This window comes from Anoplophora glabripennis, unplaced genomic scaffold (assembly GCF_000390285.2).
Source record: "Anoplophora glabripennis isolate ALB-LARVAE unplaced genomic scaffold, Agla_2.0 scaffold471, whole genome shotgun sequence".
Taxonomy (NCBI): Eukaryota; Metazoa; Arthropoda; class Insecta; order Coleoptera; family Cerambycidae; genus Anoplophora; species Anoplophora glabripennis.
This window is the reverse complement of record NW_019416555.1, coordinates 381762-395942: the sequence shown is the minus strand read 5'-3', so window position 1 is coordinate 395942 and position 14181 is coordinate 381762. Positions and strand designations below refer to the sequence as shown.

General features: G+C 32.0%; 1 protein-coding gene across 49 annotated transcripts in view; it reads left to right on the top strand.

Moving 5' to 3' along the window:
* Positions 1 to 14181, top strand: part of LOC108912735 (protein tramtrack, beta isoform) — a 219688-nt gene that overhangs the window by 12585 nt on the left and 192922 nt on the right. The window contains exons 4-7 of one of the 49 annotated variants that reach the window (XR_001964572.2): positions 9688 to 9826; positions 12384 to 12611; positions 12665 to 12902; positions 13121 to 13193. The exons of 44 other annotated variants lie outside the window; for them this stretch is intronic. Coding sequence is in view for 4 of the 5 variants with exons in the window: in XM_018718066.2 (XP_018573582.1) it covers positions 13121 to 13220; positions 13269 to 13496; positions 13554 to 13653 (428 nt within the window). In the remaining variant the exon portion in view is untranslated. Of the gene's footprint in view, positions 1 to 1778; positions 2004 to 9148; positions 9364 to 9687; positions 9827 to 12383; positions 12612 to 12664; positions 12903 to 13120; positions 13221 to 13268; positions 13497 to 13553; positions 13712 to 14035; position 14181 lie in introns of those variants that run through there. 4 more of the 49 variants (XM_018718066.2, XM_018718072.2, XM_018718067.2 and 1 more) reach the window with 4 other exon arrangements.

Sequence of the window (14181 nt, the reverse complement as noted above, 5' to 3'; positions counted from 1 at the left end):
TGTGATGTTTCACATAAGAGTGGCCCCATGAAAAATGAAACAGTGTACATATACAGGGTGAAAAATTTCCAGAACAAAATATTAAGGTTGTAAAGGGCCCGTACAATAATGATCCAAATATCAAACTTAGGGGTTATTTAGAAGACATCTTCAGAATTTCAAATGGAAACCCCATTTGTTTTATCCATTAATGGAAAGAGCAGGAAATTCTACATTCAGAGATGTATATTTTATATTGGGACACATTGACTTTTAGGGGTCCTCTGGAGGTCAAATTAGACGAAACATTTCAGTCGTTCTGACTGAAATGTTTACATTTTTGTGTCAAATTCCGTACAAACTACCATAGTCATGATTTATGATCTAATTGTCTGACTTTGAGCCTTGGGGTCAAAAGGGATAATTTAAATTAATTTGACCTTCAGAGGGCACCTAGGGGTCAACTGACCAAAATTAAATATACTTTGAACGTAGAATTTCCGACTCTTTCCATTTCTGGATGAAACACATGGGGTTTCCATTTGAATTTCTGAAGTTGACCTCGAAATGACCCTTGGGTCAAAACCAAGGTCATTATCGTACAGCTCCCTTAAAACCTTACAACTTGTGCTCTGGAAGTTTTTTAGTTGCAGGTTATCCTGCAAAATTATTCGGGGTGTATAACATGAAATGCAAACGACTTCATTCAAATTCATTTTACATTTTTTGCACTAAAACTTATTCTTCTGAGATAGGTTAACGTTTTCTGAATTACGTGTTTTCTAAAGTGAAAGGGAATGATTTAATGTTCTTAAAAGTGCAAAAAGATCCATTATACACTTTTACAAATATCAAATGGGAAGTGAAACGAAAAGAGAGATGTTTTCTCGCATGCAGTTGCTGCATGCGAGAAAAGTTGCATGCAGTTGCTACATGTGACTGCAATAATGCACTGATAAATGTGACATTTTAATTTTTTTTCCAGTTTCGGTTAAGACTGATTCAAAAGGGTCATTTTCTACTACACCATTAACAGCGTCTACTTTGGTGATGTAAACTAGTCGTGGTATTTTTAATCCCTAATTTTAAATAACATACTATGTCGACGCGGATTTTGTTTAATTAATTTAATTATTTTGACAACTGCTACAAGATTAATTATGCTGTAAATTGCGAATTAGGAAAAAATCTATATAAAATTGTGTAATACGTGCTTCTAAGATTTCGTTGTATTTCGGTAATTTAAATCAAGTTGTAATTTTGGAGTTAATTTGGGGAGATAATCTTCAGTTAATAGTATTGAGTAGTTTATAACATTTAAGTACCTAATAAAAAAGTAGTAAAAATCATCTTCCAGCTGTTGAGTACGTCTTTGTGATGGAAATAGTAAAAATGTATTTAAGGTTCATGTTCTTGGATTCTCAGATTAAGTTTTGTGCAAGCGGGTGCAGTGTCTTTTCAATTTCATTCATCAACATTAATTCACAAAAAAAGAAACTCGCTTTTGCGTCGTTTTAAAAGGTACCTATACCCTCAAATTATCCATATCAATTTATTTAAACTATGAGCATAGGTATTATTATAGGCAATTATAGAATCACAGACGTATTGCACGTTATGTTAGGTGGCGAAAGAAATGACGAAGTAAAATTGAAAAGCTAGCAATAAAAATAACACATTTTAGCCAGCTTCTGAACACGGTTTATAGTGTTTCTTCCAAGGTCCAAAATTTCTTAGAACAGTTCCAAATATCCACACTCCCTACCAATATATTTGAAATGAAACCCAAAATTTCGTAGATATTTGGGATGTGCCGAGCATAAAAAATCCGGTTGTCGAGGTAGGGCAACAATACCAGTAGGTGGTTTCATACATCAGCTAAAAGTCACACAACCTCATAATCATCCACCTGATTTCAACGCTGAGGAAAGGGATGCCTTCATCAAGGAACTCAAAGCTGCGGTACGATCTGTATCTATGGAAAATGCTACTCTCAAAAAGGTCTACGAGACTGTAGCTGAAGTGTAAGTATTTTTGGATAATCTAAATAGAATCATCAGAATTAGATTTGAATGATTATATATATAAAAAAAAAGAATTTGAAAGTTAAGTGGGGTAATATTGACCAGTTATTAATAAAACTCGGTATTCAACTAGTCGGTACTTTGTAACAGTATGCGGAAAAAAGTTCTAATTAACATACCTACTAACTATGTGCAAAAAGATCTCCGTTCCAAATTATAGGGCCTTCAAGTTTTTTTTTTTTAATTTTTCAACCATTAGACTGCCTACTAGAGGACATGTTTTAGTGTGAATTAAAATTTAGTTACCTCGCTAGGGGCGTGCGTGTAAGCCGTAACATCCAATTATTAAAAATAATGCTGTGTATAATCCAGAAATTAATAAAACGGCATTTTTCTCGAGAACAAGGTTTAAAATGAAAGTGTTTAAGAGACATCTTACTCTTTAATTAGCGAATATTACAAAAAACTCAAAAATATACAGTGGCGTACATAGATATCATTTTCTAATATAGTTGTCTACACGCACGCCTTTTGTTTTGGTCATGTTAATAAAAACCTTTTCCCTGAAATGATTACATCTCTGAAATATTTGTGATTACTTAGGAAACACCCTGTACATATACGCAGAGAAACGAGTCTTTTAACTACTTTTTATAAAAAGTTAGCATAATTGCTGAACAATGGGTAAAATTTAATTTAACATTAATTACCTATATAAAAATTTTATTAGAGGGAGAAGGGAGAATTGAAACTACTAACTTATTTTAAGCACAATTCAATCATAAAGAGTAAGATTCTTCAGATTATTTTAAGGAAAAAAGATTTTATGAACATACGTTGTGTTGAAAGTTTTTGAAAAGTACGTTTCATATATACGTCTGTATCTCGAAAGAAGTAGATTGATAACACACGGGCTTAAATCACTAAAAACTAAAATGACTCGAGCTGCCGAAATGAAAAATTGCCATTAACCAATGCACCATCCCTGAGTATTTTAGAAATTAATCAATCTATTTGAAAACGGTAATTAACAGGAAATTTTTACTTTCAGAAAGATAGTAACTGGCACATATTTACCCCACTAGATTTTCTAGACTTAATGATTATACAGTCCGTACAATATTTGTTGAGATAGAGTTTCGAGAAGAGAACCGAAAAACGCCTTCGTAACTGTAAAACAGTGTGCACTGCAAGCTGCTAAGGTGAATGCCATGTCTTTCTACCTCGGTTGTCCGATGCGGTTAATTCCAAGAAAGTGACGCTGAGATCTTGTAATTCTTTCTCAACAAATGTACAGACTACATTGTACTTAAAATATTATTTGCAACAAAATGGGCTTATATATTTTTTAGATTTATTCAGTAGTAAATTTATGTTAGGCTGAAAAATGACTCGTTTTTATGGACTGACGTATCTCTTTCAACAAATTTTTTCCTTGTATATCACTATACAGTTCAACTTATTTCATCCGGCTGGTGGTCAGGTGCGCAGGGGCAGTGTCTGGATTATACTTTTGTTCCCACTACTTTATCTTCTGACCTTTTCTATATGGTGTTCACTTTCTCACTTTTATGTCTCAGCGTCGCGCCGTATGAAATATGTTGAACTGCCCACACTTTTGGGGGCTTTCTGCTATTTCTTGAAAAGATAAGAAAAAATTAATTTAGATGCCACGACCTTGATTTTTGAGAAATGTTTAATAGCGAAAATCGCATCTACGTATCTTCATTTGTTTACGAAGTACAGGATGCTTTCCTTTGCTGATGTATTGCCGTGTAAAAATTAGACATTTGTAAAAAAGTCATTACAGTTTTTTGTGTAGAATCTAGTGGCGCAGTCGATATTATTCTATAACTTACTTTTGTACATACATGTTACAAAAAAAAATGTTTGCAAAGCATAAATAAATACCAAACATTATTTTCTCGTAAATCAATTGTTTTTTGATATAGATAGATAATTTAGTAGTCAGTTTTTTTTTTCATCAATATATCAAATACTTCCATGGCACACTTAATTGTGTCAAAAAATAATTTTTAACTTTTATATCATGAAAAAAAAATGTAATATATGATTTGTAGAGTTTTATGTATACCTATTGCAAAAATCCATTTACAGAATATAAATTTGTGTTATAATTTAAGAACTGGAAATTTTAGAAAAATATCGCGTATGTTGCTTTTATCTACGTAAAAAGTTTACAGAAATTTAATATTTGTTTTAAAAATGCCTGTCTTAAACATGGTTTTCGCCATTCAACGTTTCTTGAAAATCGATAATAACTTTTAAGTCAATAAAATGAATGTTCATTAAACTTCTTTCTATTTTTGTCCAGCGTATTTTCAAAATAAAAAATATACTAATTTTGAAAAAGTTTTTACATCCTATACAGGGCGTGTAGTTGGAACATCTGGATAACTGTTGAAATGCAGTACACATTGAAATAAGTTGGTTTGGTTTTTGAGGGTTTGTACTTATTACTAATTATTACTAATAAATCTATGGTTTATATCAATAAATAAATAAATAAGTATTTCCAAATATATTTATTTTTTCCTCATTTCTTGACAGACCCTTCTTGACACTTAAGTAAATGTCAAAGAATGAAGAAAAAAATTAATATATTTGGAAAAAATATTTATTTATTGATACACTGTTCTATAGCTGTTAAAACCAAACTACAGAACAGGAGAGTACCTACCGAGAAAAAAATTAAAAGAAACATTAAAAAAAATGGATACAATAAAACAAAGACAGAATTAATAGTTAAAAATTTAATTAAAAAAATAGTATACAAACGAATCAGCTAAAATACAGTGATTTTATTTTGGTAGCGCTGCAATTAAAAATGTCTGATTGTCTAATAAATTCCAATAACTACACACTGTGTAAATAATGAATATTTAAATATTATACGTGGCGTAGAAATATAAAGTGTTTTCCTTTATTGACCATCGTAACGTAAAAATTAAGATGATGCAAAAGTTCTGGACAGTCAATTTGGTTATTCAAAATTTTAAATAGTACAGTGCCGGCCCTTTGAAAGTGGACGACTCTTATAAGCAAATTGTCTATAATTGGCGTTTGTGAAGCCGACTTGAAAATGTGAGGTTCAAATCGGGTCATTATGTCAAATTTAATGTGTCTATTATACTAGTTCTAGTGAGCAAAACAAATCCAAATTAGGTAGCAAATTATTTATTTTTCCAATACTGAAATATATTATACATTCTAACGGCCATTCATTCGCCGTCAACGAGATCTAAAAATGAAACACTTTTTGTCGTCAAAAAAACGCGATTCGTAAAGTTAGTATTTTGTCCAAGCACCATTCTTGTCTATAACACTGCAATCTACATGGCATTGATAAAATTAATGTTCTTGTTATAATCCTCAGTTCCCCATGCGTTTTCAATTGCCTCCCAAAGTTTTTCACCATATATCCCCAGGATTTTGAGGGCCCAGGTAAAACATCGATGTTGTTATCAATGAACCATTCTGACGCAACTCTTGAGGTGTGATTTGCACAATTATCCTGCTTGAAAGTGAAATTCTGAGGATTCAGCATGGTCACAACAAACATCAGGACTTTGGCAGCTTATCCAAGCCCAAACGTTAATGGAGAATCTATCGCTGCGCTGTGTGGGTTTCACATAAGGCTCCGAATACCTCATAATCTCTGGTGGGTAGACACGGACAGAAGCATCGGAGCAAGACTGAAAACTTTTTTCGTCCGAAAATATAATATTCTCCCAGAAGTTGTCTGGACTTCCTACAAATTGTCTTGCAAACTCTAACCTCTGTTCTTTATACTGGGGAGTCGAAGCAACTGTATTTGCGGCCACATAATTCTTCAGCTCCGAATATTTCACCCGCTTCCTTGCAGTTCCCGCTGATCCAGTAAAATTCGTCTCAAAGGAAGCCGCTACTGCCATGCCAAAAGGATTTATTCTTAGGTGGTTCTTACTTTTCGACGTCCACTTCCGTGAACATAACGTACGTGACCCTCCGCAATCCATTTTTCTTTGAGTTTAAATATGCTGTTCTTGCATACATGCAGATCATCCGCAATGACCAATCATTCTGAAGTAAAGTTATAGCTCTCACTTTCTCTGGTTCCGTTAAACGCGGCATCTTGAATTACCAAGCAAATTACTAATGACACTGACATATAAAAACTTGTCATAATAAAAAGTAGACCACATCACATTGGAAAAATAAATCGTCCACTTTCAAAGGGCCGGCAGTGTACACCCTGGCACCTTAAATCAAAACTTTTCAATGAATATCTATCTAATAAGTCGGATTGTGGAAAATCAGTAGGTACCTAAGTGGAAAGACACCATCTATTTTAAAATTTAAATATTTAACAAACTTTATATTATTGCTTTGAAATTGTGTACAAATGAATTATAGTTGGGAGACCAAACGGATGTAAGATATTATTTATGTTAGGTACACTTCTCAGCATTCATAGGAAGTCTATTCAATTGGCACCAGTTGTCAATTTGAATTAAATTATTTTGAGAACGTATACAACCCTCGATGTTCTCAATGGTTGAGAATATATTCAGGTCATCAACATAGAGAATGTAACTAATATCTAAGCAATTGGTTATATCATTGATAAAAATGTTTAACGGTAGGAGCCCAAGAACAGATCCAAATAATATATTGACTATTAGATACATCGAAAACACCAAACTTCAACTTCCTACGGGTTTGAAACAATATTTTAAGACGTACAAGTGATTTATTTAAAGAAAAAACAACTATGGAAGTTTGGAAAATGGTAAAATAAAAAAAAGCAAAGTTGCTTACGTTGTAAAAAAGTTATACAGCGGTAAGCGTTCTTCAATCATGCATTTATTTTTCTTGTAACTTTTGAGATCACTGCACCCTAGTTTTTCCTTAAATATTAGAAACTTTAAACTCTATTGCATAAATTAACAATGTGCGTGAGCAGGTCTTATTATAAATTTTATTACAATAACAGTTACCAACTGCAAAATATATTTTTGTTCAGTTGCAATAATTGAAAATGTTTAAATGCACCTAACTAACATATCCGTAACAAGAAATAAAAATGCTGTCGGAACATGTAATAATTTTGCTCCCGAAATCGCTAGATTTCTATTTACATTTTTCTTAAATTAAAAGATATACAGGGTGTACGTAAATAAGTTCGAAATATTTTAGGGGGTGGTTGCCGAAGTTATTTTGTGAAAAACAAATCATAAGCGTAGGTCGAAATATGCTTCGTTGTAGAGATACAGTCTTTAAATTTTATTTTTTTCATTTTTATTAATTATTTCAATTTCAATTTGAAGAATGCTTTGCAGGGATAAATGTACATTTGGGGTGATCCGAATATTTCAACTTGCACCTTTAAATAAAAGATTAACAAAACCTACAATAAAATATGTTTTATTTTTTTCCTCAAAGACGGTGCAACTTACGAAAAAAATTGAAGAGACAAATTTCATTCAGAATCAATGGCGGATTTTTAAAAAAATATCAAAACGGGAAAAGGTCTGGCGTACAATTTTTTTTTATTAAAAAAGGTTGTGGCATTCTCGCACGAACGCCACTGGTGAAAGCAGAAATATTCGGATCGCCCCAAAAAATGCACATTTATTCCTCCAAAGCGTTTTTCTAATTTCGAGTCAATATCTTTAAAACTTTTTGAAATAAGTAATAAAAATAAATAAAAAATTAAAATTTAAAATATCTGTTTCTCGGAACCGAAGCATATTTCGATCTACGTTTATATGAACTTTTTTTCACAAAATAACTTCGGCAACCACCCGATAAAATCTTTGGCACTTATTTACAAACACCCTGCATACCAAATCTGTTTGAATTGAAAATTTGAAAGAAAATGATACAAAAGATAACACATCTTTTTTGTTGCACTTTCTTTGTTTTGTCTTTTATAATGTGACGTGAGACAATTATATTAATAAATAAATAGGTACATTTAATCTGAATTTGAACATGTTTGCAAATATAATGCAAGACTGTATGATACACAGATAATTTAATTTCAGGGCTTGTGTCAAATAAGAAAAGAAACAAACACTGACTAAATATTACCTATCAAAGAAAAGTTCAAATACTTACCTAATTTTGACCTGATTTATTCCCACCAATTCATTTTATCCACAGGAAGTCCAATATTCCGTGTACATGGAAGGAATTACTATAGATCAAGGGTCGGCAACTGGCGGACCGCGGTCCAGATCCGGACCGCGGAAGGTAAAATACTGGACCGCCAAAAATTTTTTGAAAATATAAATTACCCAAATAAATTATTTAAAAAATATTTTTTTACGTTTGAGTGCCACCCTTATCATTTTTTCTAGTATTTTACAATTGTGACTGATTTGAGTTCTTAATGCAAATGAAAATAAAAAATTAGTAAGAAATATGAATTTTTTTCTGGACCTCGTTAAAAAATTTCAAAAGTATCCGGACCCTACCTAAAATTACTTGCCGACCCTTGCTATAGATTCTAGAGGTCAAAATAAGATTATTATTTAGCTAAACTTGCATTTATCCAAAGTGTTTAGGCGTAAAAGGGCGTCAAAGTTTGCCGTCTCATTTTAGATTCTTCACTTTTTAATTGTTTGTAATGTTGATTTAAATGAAATTTGGAATGCTAGTACTTGTACATAGAGGTTATTTCTAATTTAGAAGTAATAATTGCATTTACAGAAATAGGGAAAATTTGTTCATATTTTTTTTAATGTAACTTTAATGTCCCCATCATTTACATTTTTTTTAATAATGTGGGATAAAGCAGTTCTCAAAAATAAAAGATATGTATATCTTTTTCGAAGTCTGCTGTGTATTTCAACGGTTATCCATATAGGCACACGCTAATAATTTTACTCGGTGTTCTCCAATGCCTTCTATAACATGCGAGAAATGGCCGTTAGGTATTAGTTGTTATTAATTTATGATTAACTTGAGAATTTTGTTGTTAAATACATGAAAATAAATAAAGTTCATTTTTGAAAATGGTAAAAAAATTTAATGACAAGATTCTAAGCATTTTCGAATTCGTAACATGAACATCATCAAAATATGAAACTGTTGCCATAATTTTGCAAAGAGTCAGTAGAGTTCTCTTTTTGTTACAGTTTTCCAAAAGGAGCTGAAGAAATACCATTTAGATCAATTTGTTCCTCTTTGCATAGGTGGAGAAGAAATCGGGAACTTTAAGTCAGCATAGATAACATTGTAATTACATATTTTGTTAACAAAAAACATCTAACATTTCATTTTTATATAAAAAGTCTCAAGCGGAGTTTGTAAGTAGCCACAACTAAAAAAATATATTTAATTGAAGTTGAAATAAGTGTTTTTATTTTGTTCTCAGTATTTAAATAAATAATGAAGTTTCAACAAGTAACAGGTCAATATTTTCAATAAAGGTCATTAAACTTTTTCACTTTAACCTATAATGTCACCGAATATTTCGCTTTAAAAAAATCGCATGTGTAATCTTACTAGCAATAACGTGTTTACGTTTGTATTAGCATTTCTAGTTGAGCTTAATACTCAAAAGTTGAAATAATATGAAGGTAAATTATAAGATAAAATTTCCAAAAAAATTGCTTGTTTTTTTCTAACTTATATAGCCATCAAGTCAGTTGAAATAAATGTAAATTTATTTTAGAAGACCAGCGAAAAAAGAAATCTGGCTACGCAAAATATGGGTATCAGAAGCCTCAGATACCGCTAGGAAGGGCAGGAAAGTTAGATTTTGGGGATGGATTTTTGTATGTTAAAAAGATACAATGTACACCTCAAAAATTGTGAGTAAATCCTAAGTAGGTAATTCAACATTGCAATATATTTGTATTAAACCGGATTAGGAGTGATTTAATAATTAAAAGATAATTGAGATTAATTGAAGAGAAAATATTATAATTTTCAAAGATACTAAAAAACCGCTGTCTCTGGTGAAAATGTGGGCTCGGTCATATTGGCTGAAATTCTGAAAAGCTGTTGGTTTGGTGTTCCTAACCAAAAGTCTCCACAATACTTGGATCCGAAATTCAATTATTTCCTACTCTAGCGGTCCGAGTCAGTTCTGCTGATATATTAGCATTAGCTGCGTTTCTGCAGCAGTTGAGGACCAATTTGAAACTATCAAAGATGTTTGACCAATTGATTCGTGACCTTAAACTCGCTGAAAGTATGTGACAACTTAAGTGGCGGAGTATATCTGATAGTTTGAAGACAGTTTGATAGAGCTGCAGAAACAAACCTATTATTGCATTTAATTGAGAGATGTATGAATGCAATCTACACACTACTAGTCCAGTTGGTAGAGGTTCGGCGTGTGTCAAACCTTGATAACCCGGAAATAATTACACAGGTCTACTTTAAATGATGAGTACAATAACTGGCTAATTTGCTGACAAAGTATTTTATCAGGAAAATAAGTTATTAACAATTTAATGGTGAAAAAATTTTTTTTTAGTAGTTTTCTTTTAATAACTCAGCGGGATGATTTTGTACGAAAAAATGCTTAGGACATGATTTTGTTCGTAATAAAAATAGCTTCAAAATGGCGGTGGTCCGATTACGAAATTTGCAATAACAAAGCCGTTTGATTGAAAAAACGGTATAAAACGCCAATTTTTTTTAGTTGCTGTAAAAATGTCGATTATAAACAAAAAGTGATAAAACTTTCGAAAACTATAGTTCAATATATATACAATAATAACGCTAAAGCCGAAAATCAGGAGAGCAAAACTTTTAGTTCTATAAGGTGTTATACATTTATGGGCATCTGAAACTCGAAACTGCCAAATTTGTTCGAAGCTTTGCTGACACTTGAAATTTGGTAGACACATAGTGTAAATATGCAGAAATCAAAAGCAATTTGCAAAATTCAAGTATCTTCATATTTGCAGTTTTGGTAAGGTTTTATACGTCACCCTAGTTTTATACGTCACAGTTTTTTTAATTTTTGGACGTATATTCATGTATATTTATAAAATATTCCATTACGGTAGATTAGCCAGCATAATTACCTACAATTTAAAAAAATATATATTTTCATCGTTTAGATTCTAAGCTACTTCAAATTTTGCGCCTGTTAGCCGTAGTCGTACATTATTTAACATATTAACATAAAACAAAATCGTACGTGTGGGGTAAACCTTTAACTTTTCATTTTCGAGCGCGAGCTCCGCTCTTTGGCGCTTGTATACTATTAGAAATATGCAACAGTAAATTTAAACAATTGTTTACTTAAAGTTAAAGGTTTACCCCACACGTACGATTTTGTTTTATGTTAATATGTTGAATAATGTACGACTACGGCTAACAGGCGCAAAATGTTAAGTAGCTTAGGATCTAAACGATGAAAATATATATTTTTTTAAATTGTAGGTAATTATGCTGGCTAATCTACCGTAATGGAATATTTTATAAATATACATAAATATACGTCCAAAAATTTAAAAAACTGTGACGTATAAAACTAGGGTGACGTACAAAACCTTACCAAAACTGCAAAAATGAAGATACTTGAATTTTGCAAATTGCTTTTAGTTTCTGCATATTTACACTATGTGTGCACCAAATTTCAAGTGTCAGCAAAGCTTCGAACAAATTTGGCAAAGTTTCGAGTTTCAGATGTCGATGAATGTATAACACCTTATAGAACAAAAAGTTTTGCTATCCTGATTTTCGGCTTTAGCGTCATTATTGCATATATATTGAACTATAGTTTTCGAAAGTTTTATCACTTTTTGTTAATAATTGACATTTTTACAGCAACTTAAAAAAATTGGCGTTTTAAACCGTTTTTTCAATCTCACGGCTTTGTTATTGCAAATTTCGTAATCGGACCACCGCCATTTTGGAGCTATTTTTATTACGAACAAAATCATGTCCTAAGCATTTTTGCGTACAAAGTCATCCCGCTGAGTTATTTAAAGAAAACTACTAAAAAAAATTTTTTTTCACGATTAAATTGTTAATAACTTTTTTCCTGATAAAATACTTTGTCAGCAAATTAGCCTGTTATTATACTCATCATTTAAAGTAGACCTGTGTAGTTATTTCCGAGTTATCAAGAAAATGTCACCAACAGTAACTTTTCGGCCTCTGCCGACTGGAGTATACAACTACTTTGCCAACGGCCAATTTGGTATTTGGCACATGTCAAAAATATTAATTAGCAACCTTTTCACAAAAGTTACTGTTTTTATTGCAATATTCTACTCATCCTACTTTGCAGCCATCATCAGCAGAACTGTGTAGGTAACACAAAACCTTGTTGGTTTTGTTCACATTTTCATAAAGACAGTGCGGGGTCCTTTGCAGTTGTTCAGTTAAAAAATGCTTTACTTCTAGATATGTAAGGTGTGCTATGAAGTACGAAACAGGTTGCAAAGGATCCTATGCAGTGCCAGTTAATAGCGATGGAAGTTATAATACAGAAAATATGAGATGTATTACTCCACACAACCATCCCCCAAATGAACTGGCTGTTAGAACTGAAAAGTTCTTGGGCGAACTGCTGAAAGCGGTTGAAGTAATGTCCGGAACAACTCGCGATATTTATAACTTCGTAGCGCAATCGTAAGTTAATGGTTTCATATGTCAGGTTATTATTTTATATTTCCTGCTTTTAGTTTCCCAGATGTCGCGAGGGTTTATAGTTATCAAAGTGTTGTTCCCAGAATGCATCGTTGGCTGAAAAAGCTGAAGGAAAATCGTACATAATATTGTACCTGTCTTTTGTGCAGTTATATTGCTTTTTTATTAAAGTGCTTTGTAAATAATTCAGAGTTTAATAATCCATTTAGTCTTATATGATTTTCAACCTAATAACAGTCAATCAAAGCATATAGCACTGATTAACCAAGCTAGGTAAGAACCAGATACATATTTTTATAATACTTTCGACTCTAAAATTGGTATTCATTTCTGGTCTATGTAATTCTCGAAAACCTAGAGATTATGTCATATTCCATCAGCCCTACATTTGTTAACAGTTCTGTTGATTGTTAGTACCTATACCTACAAATTATATAAGGATTAGTACTTTGATTCGATCGTAATAAATACAATCATCTCGTTTATTTTAGATCAGAATGAATCGTTTTCAAAAGCTCACAAGAGACACTCAAAGCTGGACTTTAACGATGGATTTCTTTACTTTAAACAAAAACAGTTTAAAAACAAGTTGTAAGTTATGTCAAATTTTCTATTATTTCTCTATGGTTTGCGTTGTAGATATTTACGGTGTGCTGTGAGCAATAACCTAAATTGTAAGGCCTCCTACGTTATTACTTTGGAGGATGGAATTCCCGATGCGAACAGGCTGAAGTGTATCGTCCAGCATAGTCACCCTCCTGATGAATTGGAAGTTCAGTATGAGAAGTTCTTGGATCAGCTGAAAAAAGCTGTTGACGTGATGGACTACTATCCACTGAAGAAGATCTACAGTATAGTTGCCGAAGGGTATGTATCAATAGGATGTTTGATGAAGAAGGAAAGCTGTTTGAATTAATGTTGTAGATTTCCAGAAATGGCGAGACTGTATCCATATAGGTCCGTGGCACGTAGGATGCGATATTGGGGCGACATTGACAGAAGGAAAATAACTCCAGGGGAGTAAACCATTTTGCATGTAAATCTTTATATGTTATAAATTATGTTTGTTATTTATGTCAAATGTTTGTTTTGTACAGGTTATTAAACTTATTTTAGAAAAATATTGCTGCCTTTCATTTACTTTTGTTTCATGTGTTTTCCTTGTGAAGGAATGACGAAGAGATATGTGTTTTGATTGAAGGAAAGTAATATTTCATATTATTTATTAGATTACTCTTCTGGATTAGGTACCTAAATCAACTTTAACACACAAATATATTTTTTTTAAAATTGTCAGTCTATGTGCATTTAAAACAATTTGAAGTATTTTTATGATCAGCCATGAATTATTTACTGCCGTTTTATAAAATTTGGTGATTGATAAAAAAATTAGAATTCTTTTGTAGAACTCCACAAAGATGAAGATGAGTTAACACTAAACGTGTTAATAGAAAACTCCTTAACGAAGCACGCGACCAATAAACGTTCAAGGAATGTACTCTACGTGGATGGATTTTCTTATTTTACAAACAAAACTTCGTCAAATGTGAGG